At 44.2% G+C, this 19,372-nt stretch overlaps 1 protein-coding gene across 1 annotated transcript in view; it reads right to left on the bottom strand.

The window, feature by feature from the left end:
• The window catches only part of ZNF800 (zinc finger protein 800), a 34,428-nt gene extending 26,286 nt beyond the window's left edge, over nt 1-8,142 (bottom strand). Inside the window, exons 1-2 of the mRNA XM_060244807.1 lie at nt 7,829-8,142; nt 104-212 (exon numbers count right to left, since the gene is read on the bottom strand). Of these exons, the coding sequence (XP_060100790.1) occupies nt 104-164 (61 nt within the window). The 5' untranslated portion in view covers nt 165-212; nt 7,829-8,142. The remainder of the gene's footprint in view (nt 1-103; nt 213-7,828) is intronic.
• Nucleotides 8,143-19,372: the final 11,230 nt, after the last annotated feature.

Genomic DNA, 19,372 nt, shown 5'->3' with positions numbered 1-19,372 from the left:
AGTATTTGAAGTTGTCCTAATTCCATTTTGATTCTGTCCCAAAAACCTTTGTTAAAAAAAATAATCTAAACAGGAAGGTAGAGCACTAGCATATTATTATTACCTGGTTCACAGCACCCATGGTGATGGTGGTCTGTCTGACAACATTTGTCCCTTAGAGGCATTTTCTACATCAATGACCTACTTTCCTTCTACATCCAGCAGCTTTTTTTCTGTAAAATAAGCAAATCCTCAATCATTTTCAAGAGAATAAAAGATGTTGCAGCACATAACAGTACTATCAAGTCACTGATTTTACAATCAGTCATGAATATTGAACACACACAACATCGAATTCTACAGGTGGGCAACTGAAGTTATATTGCCAGAAATTATACAACTGGCTGTCTTTTGGCATGGATAACTATTTTAGAACTAGCTCCTAGTGTGAACTTTGCAATGTGAACTATAATAATAATAATAATAAATAATATTCTTTTGTCTATTATTATTATCTGGCTGAGATGAAACACAACAGATAATGATGATTAGCTGTCCGGGTTATGTCGCCTTGAGCTCAGCAGGGGTATGCGGATCGTCTTTTCTGTGGCCTCTCTGAATCAGGCAGGTGGAGGGAGACCCTGAAGGGGTTTTCTTTAGGCATGGGACTTTTACAGGAAGCCAGGGGCACAGCAGCAGTTGTTCCTGTTCTTCTTGTATGCCCCGAGGCTCCTCCGCCATGATAACTCAGCAGGAAGAGGTGAACGCCCTACCCCTTGCTTTCCTTTCTTTCAATAAGCTTCTGATGTATCGCTTCTCTACCTCAAGCATGGCAATTCTACTTGGCAAGTAAGTGTGCTTTAAATACCACTGGCTAATGGGTTGTTTTACATAACAAGTCAGTTCAAAGGAAAGGAAAGGGGTTGATTCCATCTCCACTTTCCCTGTAAATGAGGCTTCGAAAAGTTAAAGAACATTTTTAAGCACTGGAAATAATCTGAGTTAGACTGAATACAGATACCTAAATCGACCCGGACTATAATTGGATATGGGTTAAAGAGGCTATTATCTGGCTGCAATATGGTCTGAACAAAAACAAGATATATTCTAGAAAGATTTCTCTTTGTCGTCTGATAGCAATTGAAATGTTAACATTTAAACACAGCTGGAGAAGATTTGGAAAGGCAGACTAACTGAGTCTCTGAGCTACTTTTTAACTTGGATTAATAGACTGAGCTTGTTGGCAGAGAAAAATGGCACTGCCAAGCGGAATGTTTTATAAAAAAGACATTTTATGTAACGTAAATTCTCTGAAGCAGGATATTGGTTCATTAACAGAGTTGATTAAGAAACCAATGGGAGCTTTTGTGCTGAAAGCTAACGAAATCTCAAATCTACACAAGCAGAGTGTTAAAGAGATCCTGGTGACGTCTGTGGAATTGGAAAGGGAGAGTGAACTGCTGGGAAACGAACAATAGAAAACCAAAATGGAACCTTATGGCGCAGTTAAAAGGAAAGACTGGAAATCAAGACTGATTGAAGTTTTGTCGAGAGGAACAAATGGCGTGGAATTCTTCCTACTTTTACCGAGAGGGATGACTGCATTGAGAGAGAAGGTGCATCTCAGCCAACAAATCAAGATGTGGAAATTTTTCAGGAAGAAGGGTTTCTGAATTGTCTCTCTTTCTGTGGATAGTTGGTTATGGAACTCTCAATAAGAACTGACATGCAATTTTAAAAGGCTAAGTGAGATTTTTGGGTTATATTAAATTGTTTCTCCTAGAGTAATACGGACATAAGAGCTAAAGGGATGAAAAGTTTTGAAAAGAATTTTATGTAAAAAAATAGTTAACATGGATTAATTTTTAAGAAGGCAGACAACATAATTATCTTGTAATTTGGTAGATTTGCTCTTAATAGATAAAGGTATTTGTTTCTTAGGCTCATATTAATGACGACATTGTTAAACTAATAAGCTAGTCTGTATTTTTAATATGGTTTGAGTTAAGCAGCAAAAAATCAAGATGTGGAAACCTTCCAGGAAGAAGGGTTTTTAAACTGTTGTTCCCTCTGTGGGTAATTACATATGGAATTTTTTAATAAGAACTGATATGCGGTTTTAAAAGGTCAAGTGAGATCTTTGGAAAAGTTTTACAAAAAAATGTTATATAAATAAATAGTTAATTTGGATCAATTGTTAAGAAGGCTGACAGCACAACTATTTTGTAATCTGGCAGATCTGCTCTTAGTATGTTTGTTTGGAGAAACTGTTTATACTGAGACAGATAAACTATTATGTTTTATTTTTAGCTTTATTGGTTTTATAGGCTTATTTTGATGACGATATGGTTAAACTAACAAGTTAGTCTGTGCTTTCAATATGGATAAGCTTAACCAGCCAGTTCTGTGTTGAGACTGCGCTGACTTTTTTATACTTATATGTGTTGAAGAAGAATTGTTTAGACTTGCATTTCAAGTAATAGTTTAGTAAAAAAAATCTATAATGAAAGATAAAGATGGTAAAATATATGGGGAGAATCTCATACTTGCAGGTAGAAAGAATTGGGTATTTGATTTGGAGGTAGAATTGTAATTGATATAGTTGCATTCGTCTTTGTTTCTGTTTTTCCCACTTTGTATCCACCCCTTCTCCTCTTTAATGTATCTATGCTTTTGCCTTTTCTTTTTGTAGTTAAAATCAATAAAAATTATAAAAATCAGATAATGATGATTGTACTGAAACAAAGAATAAAGATTTTTCAAACAAATTTTGTGTCTTAGTTTGAATAGTTGCAAAACTTATTTTTACAATCCAATCATCAATGAAACCAGGTTCAATTCATCAGTAGACAATAATTCAACAATATTATCACCCAAACAACAGTCAAGGCTCTTATCAATATTTTAAAGCGTGGACTGGCTGGCTTCTCAAGGTTTGTGCTAAATGATGCAACAAAACTTCCAACAGTCATTCCATGGTCCTGTTGCAGCTTACCTTCCATGCGAAGGTGTGATGGTGGGTATGTGGAGCTGGTAACAAGACATCCCCGGAGTCGGTGGATGTCCAAGAATGAGAGCGGAACAAGTTGTTTGGGTGATATAAACAAGTTGTTTGGATGATATTATTGCTGAATTATTGCCTATTGATGAATTGAACCTGCTTTCATCAATGACTGAACTGTAAAAATAAGTTGTGGCTATTCAAACTAAGACACAGAATTTGTTTGAAAAATCTTTATTGGTTCTTTATTTCAGTGTAAACATCTTTATGGTTTTATGAATGTTTATCCGTTTTAGATGTATTTAAATGGTTTTAATGGTTTAATGGTTTCAGATGTATTTAAATGGTTTATGAATATGTGTGTTTGATGTGTTGGTATGTTTGTGGAAGAGCACCTCATTTCGTTGCTCTCTTTTTGTTGAGAACAATGACAATAAATTCATCTATCTTATCTGTTGAATGACAGAATGATACCGTTCTGTTCTTTAATTTTATACCACTGCGATGAAACACAGGCAGATAACAACCTGCAAGCCATCCTTCAAGAATGACTGTTAACAACATGCAAAGTTATACATGCTCTTAGGATATGTTGGCACTCCTCCAGCATCCAATGGTTGGCCTCAATCAAAGTGGGAAAAGGAAAGGGACAGTAGCCAAAAAAGAAATGCACTCTTTGAGAATAAATCCTAGCATTCTGTGAGCTGATGCCATCAAATCTTTTTATATTTATTTATTCAATTTATTTACAGTTTGCCTTTCTCACTCAGATGCAAGGTAGAATCTCTCTGCATGATAAAAAAACAGAGGAAAGTTCCCTCATTTTATTACATCTATGGGTGGGACAACTCCCAAATTTAACAACCTAAAAGGTAAGCCCTTTTGCTGGAACCATATGCCACTAGTTCTGTAATAAGCCCTATGAAAGCCTCTTCAGTAGTAATTAACATTAAAGACTTTGTCTCACAACTACTGTATATTGCCATTATTTCGTTACACTATTTCTAGACCACTTTTCTCCCACAGGACTTAAGGCAAGTTATACATTTAATTAAAAATATGGAATAAAATCACAACAATTATTATGAAAACAAGAATAAAAGACATAATAGAGCCACAAAAGTAACAAGAAATAAATACAAAAATCATACTACAAGTTGCCTTCTATAGTAAACAATTTCAGGGGAAAGAAGTAGTTTAAACTGTTCTATTCTGCACAGACTGCAGAAGAGTAACAGCAAGGTAGGCCTCCTGACACTGTCCTTGAATTTTGCACCGCAACACACTCTAAGCTTTCCTCACCTGGGATGTTTGTGTGTATGTGTGTGTGTACTGTCCACAAAATACCATCACAATATTCCTGTACATCTTCCAAACCCCTCTATGTATCAAAACGCCACTCATATGCCACACTGACAAGTCAAGTTTAGTCAAGTTTATTCACAGCAGAAGCCAGCAAAAACAAAACAGATAAAACCAATGCCGGTTACAGTAACCCGTATAAATTGTGCTAAGAGAACACAGGTAAAACTGCTACAATTAATTATAAAACATATAGTTTATAATGGGATTAAACATTTTAAAAAACTACCAACTAAAAGAGAGAGAAAGAAAATGCCTAGCTATTACCCTTCAGAGCTACGAGTGACTTTCTAGTTCTGGTGGCAAGCCAGCCAAATTTAGCTAATTTGAGTATAACCATAGGGTTCCTATCATTCCGAAGATCCTTTGGTTGTTGCGTTTTTTGATTAAGAGTGGTAGGCAAGATTGCAGGAATAGGAAGGATTTCACGGTGAATGTTGTACATCTTGCAGTCATACAGGACATGCACTAAAGATTCTATCCCTTCATTACATTCATTTATATGTCACGCTGAAGTGTATTCACCACCATCAAATACTCTCCCTACATTTAAGCAATACTTTTATCCTCAAGCCATGCCTTCTGTTTTAGTATCAGCTTTGTCTCTGGTTAATTTGAACCAGCCAACTTTAGGACTCAATCCCAGCTCCCATTTCTCTTGTCAAAGCTATGCTCTGGACTTCACAACTACTGAAATGTGCATTTGGCCACATTCAAAATATCTTTTGTAGCTCTGCATGTGAAGCCTGAGACAGCGATAATCATTCTGTAGTCACCCTGTAGGCAAAAGAGGCATGGAGCAAGTCATAACTGGGAAAATAGACTCTGTGTTCCAGCCAGTGCAAAGAACAAGCTGCTGTCCAACATTCATCCTAATAAACTGCTCTAGAGAATGCAAAAGCTTGCACACATTTTATGTTACTTTGCTTCACCTTAACAAAACATGTTAAGGGATGGGGGAAGTCTGGATTTCATTTTCCCCTGAGGAAAAAGTCAGTGGCCAAACAGGGTTACATTCTCATTGACATGCAACAAAGGTTCCCTGACCCAGTCTAAGAGCATCTGGTTTGCATGTTGAAGGCCCCATGGGTCTATTCTCCGGCATCTCCTGTTTGGGGAGGGACGGTGGCTCAGTGGTAGAGCATCTGCTTGGGAAGCAGAAGGTCCCAGGTTCAATCCCTGGCATCTCCAAAAAAGGGTCCAGGCAAATAGGTGTGAAAAACCTCAGCTTGAGACCCTGGAGAGCCGCTGCCAGTCTGAGTAGACAATACTGACTTCGATGGACCGAGGGTCTGATTCAGTATAAGGCAGCTTCATATGTTCATATATGTTCAACAGAACCAAGTGATACGCAAAGGCTTCATCCTGAAACCTGTAAGAGCTACTGCCAGTCACAGCAGACAACGCTGACTGACAGACCAACAATCTGGCATCATAAGAGTTGTGTCTTCATGGATGTGCAGGTATTGCCTTTCCACAGCCAGCCATTCTGTGGGTAGCCTTGGACCAACCACACCCTTGTACAACCTACCCTACTTCACAGGATTGTTGTGACGGTGCCAAAAGAGGGAGAGCCGCTCAGAAATGCCTCTGAAAGAACCCTACGCCCAACCACCTCCCAAACCCTCTCTGTCTAGCCACAAACCGCTCCTTTTCACACAGCTCATCTCAGGGGAGGGACGGTGGCTCAGTGGTAGAGCATCTGCTTGGGAAGCAGAAGGTCCCAGGTTCAATCCCCGGCATCTCCAACTAAAAGGGCCCAGGCAAATAGGCGTGAAAAGCCTCAGCTTGAGACCCTGGAGAGCCCCTGTGGGTAGCCTTGGACCAACCTACCCTACTTCAGCATCTGCTTGGGAAGCAGAAGGTCCCAGGTTCAATCCCTGGCATCTCCAACTAAAAGGGTCCTGATGTGAAAAGCCTCCGCTTGAGACCCTGGAGAGCCCCTGTGGGTAGCCTTGGACCAACCTACCCTACTTCAGTATCTGCTTGGGAAGCAGAAGGTCCCAGGTTCAATCCCCGGCATCTCCAACTAAAAGGGTCCAGGCCAATAGGTGTGAAAAGCCTCATCTTGAGACCCTGGAGAGCCGCTGCCAGTCTGAGTAGACAATACTGACTTTGATGGACCAAGGGTCTGATTCAGTATAAGGCAGCTTCATATGTTCATCCCATCCCTCTCCTGTTTACCTATATGCTAATTTCCCCCTCCACATTTTGGGGAGGAACGGTGGCTCAGTGGTAGAGCATCTGCTTGGGAAGCAGAAGGTCCCAGGTTCAATCCCTGGCATCTCCAAAAAAGGGTCCAGGCAAATAGGTGTGAAAAACCTCAGCTTGAGACCCTGGAGAGCAGGGGAGGGATGGCGGCTCAGTGGTAGAGCATCTGCTTGGGAAGCAGAAGGTCCCAGGTTCAATCCCTGGCATCTCCAAAAAAGGGTCCAGGCAAATAGGCGTGAAAAACCTCAGCTTGAGACCCTGGAGAGCCGCTGCCAGTCTGAGAAGACAATACTAACTTTGATGGACTGAGGGTCTGATTCAGTAGAAGGCAGCTTCATATGCTGGGAGGGATGGTGGCTCAGTTGTAGAGCATCTGCTTGGGAAGCAGAAGGTCCCAGGTTCAATACCCGGCATCTCCAACTAAAAAGGGTCCAGGCATATAGGCGTGAAAAACCTCAGCTTGAGACCCTGGAGAGAAGGGGAGGGATGGCGGCTCAGTGGTAGAGCATCTGCTTGGGAAGCAGAAGGTCCCAGGTTCAATCCCCGGCATCTCCAACTAAAAGGGTCCAGGCAAATAGGCGTGAAAAACCTCAGCTTGAGACCCTGGAGAGCCGCTGCCAGTCTGAGTAGACAATACTGACTTTGATGGACCAAGGGTCTGATTCAGTATAAGGCAGCTTCATATGTTCATCCCATCCCTCTCCTGTTTACCTATATGCTAATTTCCCCCTCCACATTTTGGGGAGGGACGGTGGCTCAGTGGTAGAGCATCTGCTTGGGAAGCAGAAGGTCCCAGGTTCAATCCCTGGCATCTCCAAAAAAGGGTCCAGGCAAATAGGCGTGAAAAACCTCAGCTTGAGACCCTGGAGAGCAGGGGAGGGATGGCGGCTCAGTGGTAGAGCATCTGCTTGGGAAGCAGAAGGTCCCAGGTTCAATCCCTGGCATCTCCAAAAAAGGGTCCAGGCAAATAGGCGTGAAAAACCTCAGCTTGAGACCCTGGAGAGCCGCTGCCAGTCTGAGAAGACAATACTGACTTTGATGGACCCAGGGTCTGATTCAGTAGAAGGCAGCTTCATACGCTCAAGCCCATCCCTTCCCTTCCCTTCCGCCACCTGTCACAGCTCCACCGCCCCAGGAATGGACCTCCCCGCCCACCTTCCGCGCTCTTTTCAGTGCTCAGCGCCGGGGGAAAGGAAGGGAAGGGAAGGGGAGTGGGGAGGGGCTGCCCAGCAGGGCAGGCGGGCTGCGGAAGACGCGAGGGGCGGCCGCACTTACGGACAGGAGACGGCGGGAGGAGAAAGAGGCGAGCTGCTGCTTTGCCCGCCTCGAAGACGGAGCCCGTCGGCTGCCCGGGCGCGGGAGGAGAGGAAGCCACCCCGCGTGAGGCACCACTTCCCCGGCAAGCAGCAGCAGCAGGTGACAGCGAGCCGCCTCCGAGGGAAGGAAGGAGGGAGAGGAGAGGGAGCCGAGCAGGGGGGCGGGGACGGAGGCGCTCCCGCCGTGCCCGAAGTGAAACTTGTTGTCGTCGCCGCCGCCTATCCCGCCCAAGCGGCAGCGCGACGCGACCCCGGAGCCGGATGGGCGCAGGGGCAGGAAGTGACTACGGCCGCCGCAGGCCTGGGGCAGCGCAGCGCGCATGCGCCGCACCCGGCTTTTCCCTCTCCCTCCCTCCTCCTCCGAGAGCGCCTACAGGTGTCGGCGGCTGCATTCCCGCCGGGGAATAGAAAGTTGGCTGGTCGGAGCGCGCATGAGCGCAGGGCCCGCTGCTCTTTTTTTTTTTTCTTTCTTTCTTTCTAAACCAATCAGAGCGACGTTTTGCCGGCGGGGCAGGAGCTCCGTCGCAGCACGCGGCGGTTCGTTCTGCAGCCTCAGCGGCGGCGAAGTTCGCCCCGGGCCTTTGGCAGGCGCTCGAAGGAGAGGCGCGGCGGGCTCTTTCCGTTCCGCCGGCGCGAGTTACGGCACCGCGGCGCTTCCCCGCTGCACGGGGGAGTGTGACGCTCCCGGCTTGTTCTGCACGGGGGGGTTGCTCTTTTTTCCCGCCCCGCTGCTCTAGTCCGAATCGTCCTGCAGCTCAGCTTGCAGCTTCCCGAGCGGCAGGCGCGCGCGCGTCGCTCTCCGGCAGGTTCCCCGCTTTGCTGCACGCCGGATAGGAGCGCGGTGGAAAAGCAGCGGGTTCCCAAAGTGCTGCTCCTAGGAGCGTGGAGCCGTTTGAGAAGCTTCGCCGTTGACGGGAAAGGGGGTATCTCGGCGCGATGCTCAAAAAGGGACGAGGAGCAAATGGGACGCCTTGGGCGAGAGGCGTGCTCTGCGGATACGGGAGCGACAGCGTCTCGGTCGGACTCGTGCTTAGGCTGCGATGGGAGGCGGCTGTCACGGAGGCTCGAGGAAGCGTGGGAGGATCGCGGCTGGTAGGTTAAGAGGGTCGATTTTTCTTGCCCGTTCGTTTCCCCCTTCTTGCTTGCAGCCGCCGCATACTTGCAAAAAGCGAGGGCCGTTTCTCTCTCGCTGTCCTGGAGAGGATTCTGTGCTCATATGCAGATCGAGCACAGAATATTTTTTAAAAAAATTGCTTTTAGTTACTTGGTTTATATTCTAACTTTCTTCCCAAACGGTTTATATCGGAATCCTCTCTTCCACCTTTGCTCACCACGACCCTGTGAGGTTAGCAAGCTTCCATGGTTGAGTAGGGATCGGTACCTGAGTCTCCCAAATCTTAGTCTGACCGTTGCTTCGTACACTGGCTCTCAAATATCTTTAAAAAAAAAATCCAGATTTTATTGTACCTTTTATAGATGCAAAAGACAACCTTCATATCGTGTTCCTGATGAAATTTTGGAAACCCAAGATACTTAAGTCCGTGGGGATTAATGATTTAACAGGCCTGCATAGAAGCAGAATGGATTATACTTCATAAAGAAATATATTTGCTTTATTTAATTATATGAGTTGTAGTTTCGCTGTATCTAATATCTTTTCTAAATCCATGCAGTCAAACTATGGGAAATCTCAAGTTTGCCGAACTTGTATAAGGAGAAACCATTTTAATTTGGATCCTTTCCCTCACCTTTAACTTAAATTGCATATTAACAGCCATCTTGGTCCAAATTTGGTTAACTCAGAGTGTAAATAAATCAATAATAAAGCATGTTGATCCATGTTAAGCCCACCTGAAGTTGGTCCCTGGCTCATTCCTTATTAAGAAAGTCACCTGCCTTGAAAAAAAAAAAAAAAAGATGGCTCAGTTCTGCAGCATAATCCTGGTTTTTTCTATAACCATTTTAGCATAGATTACCCTGTCGTGCTGCTGCAGGATTTTTAAAAAACTAGAATGCATTTTATAACATAGGCTGATCATTGGTGACTGAGCTCTTTTATCAGATTTGGAATCTTGCTAGGAATGTATTAGGGACTGGATGACATTTGTCAAAGAAATGAATGGTGTGAGAGGAAACTTGGTACCAGCCATCATCTTCACTTCTCCACCCATCCTGGACACCATAGATTAACCCAGTTGCCCTCCAGAAATTTGTGTATCTTGGAATGGTTTAATTATTATGGCTGTTTCAGCAAAACCTTTTATTGTTGAATGGTTTACTTGTTATGGCTGTTTCAGCAAAACCCTATGTTATTGCAAACTTTAAAATATGTGAAGCATTTTTGTGTAGGGGTGAGTCCTCAGAGCTGAATGGCACTTACTCCCTAGTAAAGGGATTAGGGTCACAATAACTGAAATTGACTTCACAATAAACAAGATTTGGATTATGGTGTGGCCGAAGTTTCTATTGTGAAACTTTATTACAAAAGGTCATTGTATTTTCCTCAATGGGGATCCAAAGTGGCTTGCATCATTTTCCTTTCCTCCATTCTATCCTCACAACAACCCTATGAGGTAGGTTAATCTGAGAGTGTGTGACTAGTCCGAGGTCAACCTAGCAAGCTTCCATCAGGGTCGGCCTGTGAGAGTTGCCAAGGTAGGTGGCCTCTCCCACTGCTCCGCTGCTTTCAGCTTCCCTGGTTGCAGACCCTGGAAGCTGAGAGTGGCAGAACTGCACCCCAGTTCATGCTCTCCTCCAAGCCTGGCTTCCAGAGCCAGTTTGGTGTAGTGGTTAAGTGTGCAGACTCTTATCTGGGAGAACCGGGTTTGATTCCCCATTTCTCCACTTGCAGCTGCTGGAATGGCCTTGGGCCATCCATAGCTCTGGCAGAGGTTGTCCTTGAAAGGGCAGCTGCTGTGAGAGCCCTCTCAGCCCCACCCACCTCCCAGGGTGTCTTATTGTGGGGGAGTAAGATAAAGGAGATTGTGAGCCACTCTGAGATTCGGAGTGGAGGGCAGGATATAAATCCAATATCTTCTTCTTCCTAGCGGGGCTCAGAGCAGAGCGACGTCACTCTGAAGCTGCCTCCCCTGCAAAGGGAGACAGCCTCAGAGCAAGGCACAGCAGTCCCATGGCCCTTTCCCCCACCTGGCAGCCAGGCAGAGGAAGGAGGAGGCACGGCACCACTCTGAAGCTGCCTCCCCTGCAAAGGGAGACAGCCTCAGAGCAAGGCACAGCAGTCCCATGGACCTTTCCCCCACCTGGCAGCCAGGCGGAGGAAGGAGGAGGCATGGCACCACTCTGAAGCTGCCTCCCCTGCAAAGGGAGACAGAGCAAGGCACAGCAGTCCCATGGGCCTTTCCCCCACCTGGCAGCAAGGCGGAGGAAGGAGGAGGCACGGCACCACTCTGAAGCTGCCTCCCCTGCAAAGGGAGACAGAGCAAGGCACAGCAGTCCCATGGGCCTTTCCCCCACCTGGCAGCAAGGCGGAGGAAGGAGGAGGCACGGCACCACTCTGAAGCTGCCTCCCCTGCAAAGGGAGACAACCTCAGATCGAGACAGGCAGTCCCGCAGCCCTCCCCCCCGGCAGTGGGAGGGCTTGTAAATGAATGTGGAAAGGATGCACAGGGAGGCACGAGTGGGTGTGAAGTATGAGCAGGGAAGCTCATGGGCAAAGGAGGCTCCTGCGTACTGTCTGTCTAGGGTCCCCCAAAACTTGCTCTGTCTACTCCTGATGTTACAGATAATAATAACTCTGGTAGTAGTTAACGTGTCAAACCAGGAATACCTGTATTCATATCCCTTTAGATAGTTTCTGTCTCTCAATCTAACCTATTTCACAGAATTGTTGAAAGGGTATGAGAATCCAGGCAGCTGTTTAGGGCAGAGCTCACAAGTGGAGCATAATGGAGCTAGCCTTCCTGGGTCTGTTTGTACTTGGATATCTATTTCCTCTGAAAATGAAGATTCCTTTCAGTTGTGATTACTGATAGCTCCTAATAGGAAAGCCCCTGATTTTTTTTTTTTTAAAAAATCTTATATAGTGGCCATCACTGCCTCCTGTAGAATTCCATTTTCTACACTGGCATTGACAACCTAAAAGGAAGAGTAAAAGTATTTTGAGAATTAAAATTATACACTGTGGACAGCATTTCCTTTTGTCTGGCCTGAGTTTACTGCCAGCCGATTTCATTGGTTAATTGGTTTACCCATAAATCACCCTGGGCAAGTCACTTTCTCTCACCCTAATGTATCTCACAGAACTGTTGTGAGGCTAAGTGAATGGAGACCCTGTGACAAAGCAAAAGCAAAATATATATACAGTGATTATGAGATTTTAAAAAGATTGATGCAGTTACTGCTCTTGCAGTAATTTGCTGAGCAGAGGGATGTGGCAAGGCAAATAAAAGGATTTCTGACTGCCACTGGCTGAACTAATTATATCTTTTATGTAGGGCAGAGAGAATACAATGATAGAAGAGCTAGGAAAAGAGGAGGCAAGGCCTTGAGAAACACAGTCAGACGGAGGGCTGGATAGGAAGGTGGTTCAGCAGCAGAGTTAGTAGAAAGAGCAACATGAGGAGGGCCAGAATGGAAAACTGGGGAACATAAGAATATTAGGCAGCTAGAGCAGCAAGGATGAGGAAGGCTGAAGGTTACAGTTCATATTCAGTTGCTGTTTTTCTTAAAACTCCACACTGTAAATTAACTACAAAGGGAAGGTGTTCCAAAACCTGGATGAGGTTCGTTATCTTTGTCTGTATTTCTCTCTCATATCGTATCATTGAATATTGCACTCTTTCTGTGCTATAGTCATCATTCACAACTGGATTTTCCTGTGTGAGCAAATGACTGCTACAGCACAATAATAGCACTGTGTCCAGTAATGTGCGGATCTAGCCCAGAAAAACTGTTCACAGTATTCTGGAAAAAGTGTTGTGTAGTAGTAGTTAGAGTATCAGACTAGGATCTGGCGCTAGCAAGGATGCCACACATTTCTCAGCAAACCAGTTTGGCAGTCAGATTTATCTTGTTTGATGCAATAAGTGTGAGCTGATCGAGTATATCTTCAGATTGTATCAAACAACTCAAACAGCTGCCAAACAAGTTTCTCCAGCTGCCTGCTGGGCAAAAGCTGGGGAGTCAGGTTTTTATCCACCACTACCTCTCAGCAAAATTGTTGAAGAAGCAGAATAAACTGACTTCTCTGATCACTGTGAATTGGCTTCTTATCCACCCCACCCCCTCTGCAAAATAGATTCATAGTGAAGTTGTGGAAGGTTGTTCCTCCCTGCTGTCCAAGCTGGGTATGGACAAGTGCAATGCTTTTAATCTCTGCACTGAGAACAGAAGAGGAGAAAGAGTTTGCTTCTCTTTTTTCTCTGCAGCCCAAGCCTGCAGTCTGGAGTGGAGAGAAAAGGAACAAAAATCATCTGTCCTTCTAATCATCCCCATCCATTTATTTGCTGCCTCTCAACAAGTGTGGAAGGCAACAAAGTTTCCAAGTTGAGAGATCAGAAAAATCCCATTTCTAGCAGCCATGAGCTGGCTCCTGATTCCCCCCTCCTACTAAAAAAACATCACTGGATACAGATGAAAATTTCCCCAGCAGGAGTTCAGAAGTGGACTTCCGGCTTCTCATCTTCTAGGAGTTGGCTTTTGATTTCTGCGAGTAGTCTGTTCCTCTGAATACACACAGAAAGGTTGCAGACAGCCCATGGGTTAATTGGCTGCCTTATCACTGCTGGCAGATCCAAAATTGACCTGAACTGACAGGTAAATCCAGGTGGGTAACCGTGTTGGTCTGAAGCAATAGATCAGAGTTAGAATCTAATGGCGCCGTTTAAGCCAACAAAGAAGTGTGCATGCGCATGAAAGCTTATTGAAGACGAAGAAGATATTGGATTTATATCCCGCCCTCCACTCCGAAGAGTCTCAGAGCGGCTCACAATCTCCTTTACCTTCCTCCCCCCACAACAGACACCCTGTGAGGTGGGTGGGGCTGGAGAGGGCTCTCACAGCAGCTGCCCTTTCAAGGACAACCTCTGCCAGAGCTATGACTGACCCAAGGCCATGCTAGCAGGTGCAAGTGGAGGAGTGGGGAATCAAACCCGGTTCTCCCAGATAAGAGTCTGCACACTTAACCACTACACCAAACCGGCTCTCCGGCTCTTATGCACTGACTCACTTCAAACCTCACATTGCCATGGAGGCTTGGACCATTGGCTGTCAGACAAGCTATCTCAGGGTTGTTGTGAGGATAAAATGGAGGAGGGAATAATGAAGCTGCTTTCAAACCCTCTTGGGGAGAAAAGTTGGTATGAATGTCTTTAAAAATATAAATGTTGTCACACCATAGGTTCACTTGTAGGGCATCAGATATTTCTAGTTTTATGTTAATTCGGTTTCAGATAATCTCTCACCTTGAATTTGGCTTTTCAAAAGCTACTATGCATCAGCACTGTTCATCTGTTCAAGAACAATACATAAAGAGAAAATTGGGAGTTGTGCCTGCTGGCCCTTACTTCTCTGAGATGATGGGGAATGCAAATTGCAAAATGCACTGCGACTAAATAGTTTGTTCAATGATGAATGAACAATATACAGTTCATTCAATAAAACGTATAAACCTGTATCCTTGAGCACCATTCTAGAATAAGAAAAAGAATTACAGATGCCTCCCCTCGTTTCTCACTATATGGGATTTGGTCATGATTATAGATAAAATGAAGTTCTTTGTGATTTATAAATATGAAGGTGCCCCCAGTCAGGAACAAGACATCCAAAGGATACTACTTAGAGAGGAATTTTTGATCTTTATAGGCTACTAGGGATAAGGCCCGTTGTGAAGAAAAATACAACAGACTCTAGAAAGAGGCTCTGGGTGAGTGCCCCCCTTGCTGTCTTCCCATCCACCCTCACCCCCTCCAACTTCCCACTCCAACCACCTCTTCTTCTCAAAGTCAAAGTAACCTTTAATGACATACAACAACTTAACAAACAACCAATGGCCAGCAATAGAACAATAATCAAGAGCCATTGTTGGTACAATCTCTCCTCCTAAAGGCAAATTCACAGAACAACCAGCACATTCAACAGAACAATCAGCACAGTCAACAACCATCTTCAACCCTCCCAGCAATTAACACAGAACAATGGTCACATTCAACAGCCAGTTTCCTTATCACTACCCTTCCAGGAAGCCCCATCAAACAATGGGCACATCCACAAACCTATTGCCCTCTCACCACACCCCCTCCAGCCTAGAAATAGCAGCTCTCCAGCAGCCCTGGCCTCACTTTTGAACATTTGAAATCTCAGCTGGAGCTGTCGTGGAATGTGGATTAGCAGGAGCTCGAAGCTACTTTACAATTTGAACTAAGAGACTGAGTTTGCTGCCAGAGAAAAATGGCACTGCCTAGCGAAATGTCTTATGACATTTGAAAAGATATCTTTTTTATATCTCTGAAACAGGATCTTGGCTCATTTATGCAGCTTATTAAAGAACAAATGAGTTGTTTTATGCTTAAAGCTAGTGAAATTGCAAACGTACAGGAGTTGAGTGCTAAAGAGAGTCTGCTGACGTCTGTGGAATCAAAATGGGAAAGTGATATGCTCCGAAACAAACAAAGGAAAACCAAAATGGTCTCTTATGTTGCAGCATTAAAACAAGACCGGAAATTAAGATCCAGTGAAGTCATGCTGAGAGGGGAAAATGGTGTTGAATTCTTCCTCCCACTGTTGAGGGCGCAGGCCACATTGAGAAGAGAAAAGGTACACTCCGATCAACAAATTAAGATGTGGAAAGCTTTCTGGAAGAAGGATCTTGATTTTTTTTTTTCATTTTTGTGGATGATTGGATATGGAACCCTGATTAAGCAGTGGCATGCGATTTCAAAAGGCAAACTGTGATTAAATGGGCTGTCTCTGATGTAATATGGATGCAGAAATTAAAAGGAACTCAAAAGCTTTTAATCTTTGAGAAGAAGGATTCCTGAATTTTGATTTTTCTTTTTTTGTGGGTAAACAAACATGCAACTATTAATAATGAACAGATATCCGATTTTAAAAGAATAAGGGAGATCCTAAAGAAGTAAGAGAGTTGGTAAAACTGTAATTAAATATATAGTCAACTTGGATTAATGCTAAAGAGTGCAGATAACATATTTCTTTATATAGTGGATGTATTTACAATATGCTTATTTAGTGAAAATGCTCATACTGATGTAAGAGCTGGATTAACGGTTGAAAAGGCAGATAGCACAATTGTTTTGTAACTTGGTAGATTTGTTTCTAACATGTTCCTTTGGAGAAACTGTTTAGACTGAGATAGACAAACTATTAAGTTGTATGTTATGTTATTTGTTAAGGATAAAGATATGATTTTTATGTGCTTGTTTTAATAAGGATTTTGTTAATTTGTGCCTATAATAGGGTTAAGTTAAATTTGACAAAATTGGCATTGAGATAGTTTTGAAATTTTTTTTAACTTTATATACTTATTTGTGTTTAAGAAGAATTGTTTAGATTCATATTGCTACTTCTAGTTTATTAAAAAAATATTGGTAATGAAAGAAAGGAAGGTAAAATATATGGAGATCTTTATACTTGCAGGTAGAATGATTTGAGTATTTTATTGGGAGGTAGAATTATAATTGATACATTTGTACATCTTTCTGTTTCTGTTTTCCCCATTCTGTCAACGCCCCTTTCCCCCTTTTTATGTATTCTCTGCATTGCTTTTTACTTTTGTAGTTTAAATCAATAAAAAAATTACAAAATTTAAAAGAAAAAGTGTCCACCACCAATATGACAGTTGTCCCCTTACTTGGGGGTAAGTCAGTGATGAAGTCCATAGTTACTGCCGACCAGGGGTGTGAGGCTGTCTCTAGTGGCTATAATAGACCCAGGTCTTCCCTCCCCCCATGCCTTTTCTTGGCCATGAGACAAATAGGGCAGGTAGCTATGTATTCAGAAATGTCCTTTTTCGTTTGTGGCCACCAAAATTGCCTCTGTACTAAATGCAATGTTTTTACATATCCGAAATGTCCCGATAATCTATTGTCATGGCAATGTTGTAACACTTCCCTATGGAGACTTTTGGGAATGTACAGCTTATTGTCTTGGTACCAAAAGTTCCCTTTCCCCAGTTGTATTTCTGGCGGTTGTTCTCCCTCCCCTTCAGCCTCTGTCGCTGCCTTCAGCTTCTCCCCCCACAAAATTTGCATAGCTTGCTCTGCTAGGTGGGACTTCTGACCCCTCATCATGACTGCCCCACTCAATTGGGATAGAATAAACATTGTGTCAGTTATCTCCTCCTTCTTGCTTTCCTGCTGAGGTAGGTGGGAGAGGGCATCGGCTAGGAAATTATGTTTGCCAGGGAGGTGGTACAACGTGAAATTGAATTTGAAAAAGAACTTCACCCAGCTTCATAGACAGTTTATGATGGCTTCTTAACACATCTAAGTTTCTGTGGTCAGTCCAAATTTCAAATGGCACTCGCACCCCTTCCAGCCACTGCCTCCAGGTAGAGAGGGCAAACTTAATGGCAGCGACTTCCTTGCCCCATACTGACCAATTGCACTCAGTTGTAGTAAAAAAAAATTGATGTATGCACAAGGGCAAAGGTGTTCTTCCCCATCTAATAGTTGCATCACGACGTCACTAGCATTGCATTGCACCATGATTTTTTCCCCTTCATCTGGATGGATGAGACTGGGCTCACTTGTAAATAGGCATTTCAGATCACCAAAAGCTGCTTGGTACTTCACGTTAGGTGTACACCAGGTTTCTGAGTCTCCAGCCCCTTCCCTTTGGTCTTAAGAAGTTAAGTGAGGGGCAAGGCGACCTGAGCAAAGTTGCTTATAAAGAAATGATAGAAACTGGCAAATCAGAGGAAGCTCTGCAACTGTTTTCTTGTTTTAGGACATTCCCAGTCCACTACTGCCTGAATTTTGGCGGATTCCATTGCTAGCCCCTGTCCAGACTGTTGGAACCCTAGGAAATCAAGTTTAGCTTTGTGGAACTCACATTTGGACAGCTTTACAAAGAGTTTATGCTTATAGAATGTTTTCAGCACCTGTCTGACAAGTTGGGTGTGCGAGGGGAGGCCATTTTTATACAGTAAAACATCAAAGTAAACGTTGTACAGGTATTTCCGCAACACCTCATTTATCAGGTTCATAAACACCCCTGGTGCTCCTTGTAATCCAAAAGACATCACCAAATACTCAAATTGTCCCACTGGAGTGCTGAACATGGTTTTCCACTCATCCCCTTCATGGATGCGCTTCTGGTAATAAGCATCCCTCAAGCCTAATATTTTTCTTAGTGCCACCATGCTTAATAGGTCTTTTATAAGGGGAAGAGGGTATGCATTTGATATCAATACAGCTTCTTCCTCCTCAAGCACTGCTTTTAAGTTTCTGTGCTCTTTTGAGGTGCTATACACCTTTTCTGAAGTTAAGCACAATTTCTCATTTATTGAAGGAGGGTTTGGGTCCCAGCTGTTGTCCCACAGGCGGGTCTCACATTGCTTTTCAAAAAGGTTTATAGCCTGACTGTTCCAGCATACATATGATTCATGATTGGCTAGTCAGGAAACTCCCAACTCCACTTCAAAAGAGGCAGAGGGGGCAATTACAAAAGTCTTTTCCTCCCAGTGTGGTCCTAGCCCTATAGGCAATGGTTCAGACTCATGGGTGCAGGGATCCCCTCTCATTGATATCCTGTCCATTTGCTCAAATTGTATGGGGTTGGGTAACAAGACATTTTGTAATCCCAGGGCTTCTATCACCAACAGGGCGATTAAGTTTTTAGTGCACCCAGAGTCTAATAAAGCTTTAACATGCATGAACCATTTGAACTCGGAGTTCAGTAAGATCAGAGGTATAAAGAACAAAGTTCCTGAGATTCTCACTCTCTATGGTGCAGTGGTCTCCTTGACCTGCTGGATTGTCCACTCACAGCAGGTCTTGGTTGTTTCCCTGCCGATTGGTCGCTTTCACTCTCCAGGCTAGAGGCTGGCAATGCAGACCACAAGGTTGGGAGGACCAGAGTCATCTCCATCACAGGGTTGTAGATCACCACCGTTCCATCTCCCTGGTGGCATGGGTCCTTCTTGTCGCCGGGGTTTCCTTTCTTGAATTTTGTCCCTCTGCCGGTCTTCAGGGCAAGGGGAGGAACTCAAGGCACCAGAGGGCAGTCAGCCACCAGATGCGTGGGTGACCCCAGTGGTAATAGAGCCTCTGGGAAGACTTCCACTCTTTCTCCAATGGTTTGGGGGGGTTTTCATCCCTCCCCCTTCTCTCTGGGCTGAGTCTCGTGTATCCCCTTGTTGTCGTCGTCGCTGGAGTGAGAACATCTGTACTCAGGTCTCCACCTCGCAAGCTAGTTGGATCCATCTGACCAAGGTGTCTGGGAGAGCGATCCAGCAAGGTAGCGTTTAGGCCCTTCTGGAACTGGTCCAACTTCATGCATTCATCCCAGCCTCTGACTTTGGCAA

Source organism: Heteronotia binoei, chromosome 8 (assembly GCF_032191835.1).
Source record: "Heteronotia binoei isolate CCM8104 ecotype False Entrance Well chromosome 8, APGP_CSIRO_Hbin_v1, whole genome shotgun sequence".
In the NCBI taxonomy this organism is placed as follows: domain Eukaryota; kingdom Metazoa; phylum Chordata; class Lepidosauria; order Squamata; family Gekkonidae; genus Heteronotia; species Heteronotia binoei.
The sequence above is the reverse complement of the archived record's forward strand: the minus strand, read 5'-3'. Positions and strand labels throughout refer to the sequence as shown.